Source organism: Apis dorsata, unplaced genomic scaffold (assembly GCF_000469605.1).
Source record: "Apis dorsata unplaced genomic scaffold, Apis dorsata 1.3 scaffold_968, whole genome shotgun sequence".
NCBI classification, from domain to species: Eukaryota; Metazoa; Arthropoda; class Insecta; order Hymenoptera; family Apidae; genus Apis; species Apis dorsata.
In genome coordinates, this window is record NW_006264075.1 from 1 (window position 1) to 2948 (window position 2948).

The 2948-nt window shown below is 17.8% G+C and overlaps 1 protein-coding gene across 1 annotated transcript; it reads left to right on the forward strand.

The window, feature by feature from the left end:
* Window positions 1-111: 111 nt before the first annotated feature.
* LOC102674148 (uncharacterized protein DDB_G0292186-like) lies at window positions 112-1572 on the forward strand (the record flags this gene model as incomplete). The annotated part of the gene is made up of 3 exons (XM_006623886.2): window positions 112-908; window positions 1158-1266; window positions 1382-1572. Coding segments are annotated over 3 exons (941 nt in total), but the record flags the coding sequence as incomplete, so codon positions are not given.
* Between the last annotated feature and the right edge of the window lie 1376 nt (window positions 1573-2948).

Below are 2948 nucleotides of genomic sequence, written 5' to 3' on the forward strand. Positions count from 1 at the left end.
TATATTATATTTAGATATATATTAATTTATATTATATATAATATGTATTAATTTATATAGATATATTAATATATATTATATCTAATATATATTAGAAAATTAATATTTAAGATATTTATGCATATGTTACAGAATATGAACAATTAAACAAAGAAGAAATTTTGAATATGTATGAATCTAAAACTACAATAGATGTTGAAAATAATTCAGAAGTAAATATTCTTGTTCCTAACGAAAATAAAATATCTCCGATTTTAGTTAAAAGAACAAATCCATTTTCGAAATCATCTAACACTAAAACTTCTCCAAGTCTTTTGTTTAAGAATAAAAGTCGAATAAAAAGAAGAAATATAATGCATGTTAGAAAAACAATTATAAATGAAGAAATTATTACAGAGAGTAAATTTTTTGCTAAAGCTATTGACGAAACTAATGATATTAGAGATAATAATGATATATATTTATCTACAAGTTCAAATGAAATTTTATCAGAAAAAAAAAATGTAAAATCAAATAAAGACAATCAAACGAGCGATATTAATTTACAAATTTTAATGACAAGTGACGAAATAGAAACAAATTCACATCCTATGGATATTGATGAAGAGAATAATATATCATTTGTATCAAATGAATGTAAAAATATTAAAAATTCAAATATTTTTTCTAATTGTAATTTAGAAAAATTACATTTAGATGTTCCAATGAATAGAAATATAGAAAATAGTAATATAAATAATCTAAGTAGTTTATCAGAATTTAATTCCGAAGATTCCGAATTTTTAATTCCACAAGAAACTATAGATAACTTGAATTGTAGTTCATTTAAATGGTCCGATACAAAAGAACTTACACAAATGAATAATAAAACAAAACAAAATAAAAATAAATGCTTTTTTAATTCTAAAGTAAGTATTACTTTTAACATATAATTCTTAAAAATAAGAAATAAATAAAATTAAATATAATTGTTGTATAATAAACATTAAGTCATAAATATGCTATAATAAATTCAGCTAATAAAAAGTTGAATATGATTTTAAAAATTCTATTAAAAAAAAGTATAATATTAAGACAAAAATATAATAATCGAGAATATTTTTATATTTGTTTGAACTGTATTAAAATATTAAAACTATATTAAAATATTTTTTTAGCCTATAAATACTAAATTAAATACGACAAGCAGTACACGTCGAAACCAACAATTGCATTCAGTACATAGACAACAAAGTTTGTTAAGCATGTATGGTTTTGAAAAAAAAAGTAAGTAATATATTAAAGTAAGTTTAATATATTCAAATTTTGAAACTTTCCGAAAATTATTTAAATATTCTTTTTATTTGTAAATTTATCTTTATTTTTTTTTTTTATTTTTTAGAATCATATTCTGCCGCACATCAAGATTATGAATAAAAATTGCATATACTGTGCTACAATTTTTTATAATAATAAAATATTTGTAAAAATAATATAAAAAAGAAAATATGTACAAATTTTGAAAAACTTTAACTTTATTATAATTATAATAATTTTTTAAAAATATTAAATATATTTTTACATATACATATATATAAATGTATTTATATTTTTCCTTTTTTAAAATTACTTTTTAAGCGAAATTTGTTTTTAAAAAAAAATATAAATTTAAAATAAGAAAAAGAAACGCAAAAAAAATATCTTTATAAAGTTTATTGATATCCAGAATTCAATAATAATTATAATTCAATAATTGAATAAAATCAAAAGCAATTATGTAAAATTTAGACTGCAATAGTGAACTGCAGATATAGTTCTTAATTTAACATCGCTTTTCAAAAATTATTATTAATAAAATAAATTTTTAATATTTTTAAATTTAAATTTCGAAATCTTTCTACAACAATATTTTTGATATTCATTTTAATAGGAGATATTTTTGAAAAACGAATTTTGGAAAGCAATGTTGATAAAATCTTAAAGATCAATAGAAAAAATAAAACTATGCATCTATTAAAAAGAATGTAATGAAAATATATTATCAAAAATAAAAATTAAGTACACTAAAAAAGACAAAAACATAAAAAAATTTAACATAAAAATAAGTTTAAAAAAAAACAATATAAATAGACGAAATTTAATATGAATATAATATAAGATAAAAATTGATCATTTTAATATTTAATATATTTAAATATTAAAAAAATTTCTGCAAAAACACTTACTGGATATAAAAATTGGATAAAATAGATATATTAAGATTTTTAATTAATAAGTTAACCAAAAAAGAATAAATTTAATCAGATTTTGTGTTTTAAATATTACATTAAATGTAGACAAGAATAAAAAATAATGAAAGAACAATAGAGATAAGATAAAAATATGAGAATCAATTTATCAATCAATGCCATCTTCAAGATGTCACAAATGAAACGAATATAAAATAAATAGTGCGAGAAAGATAAAATGTAAGAATTGTAAAACCATTTTTTGAATATTAAAAACATCTTTTTAAAAACCATATTTCCAAAAATATTTAAGAGATGACGCTGATATTCATTTTTTACTCTTATTGTACGATCATATTTTTAAATAAATATCTTCGATATTCAAGAGATGGCATTGCTGATTAATTCTTATACTCTGTTCTTTTCTCATTATTTTATGCTTATTTTCTCCTTTTTTTATGCTTTTCATTGCGTGGTATAAAGGAAATGGCACTGATTTCCAAATTTTTATTTTGTTTCTATTTTTTTCCTATTTATTATTATTTTTATTATTAATTTTTCTTATTTACATTATATATTCTACGTTCATTATATATTCTAAGTTTGTATTCAAAATATACCGATATTTAATTAATTTTATTGCATCGTTGTTCAACGTATTAATTAAAAATCTTAACAAAATTTAAAATCTTAATTTAATTTATATTAATTTATTTATATTAATTATATTAATTTATATAT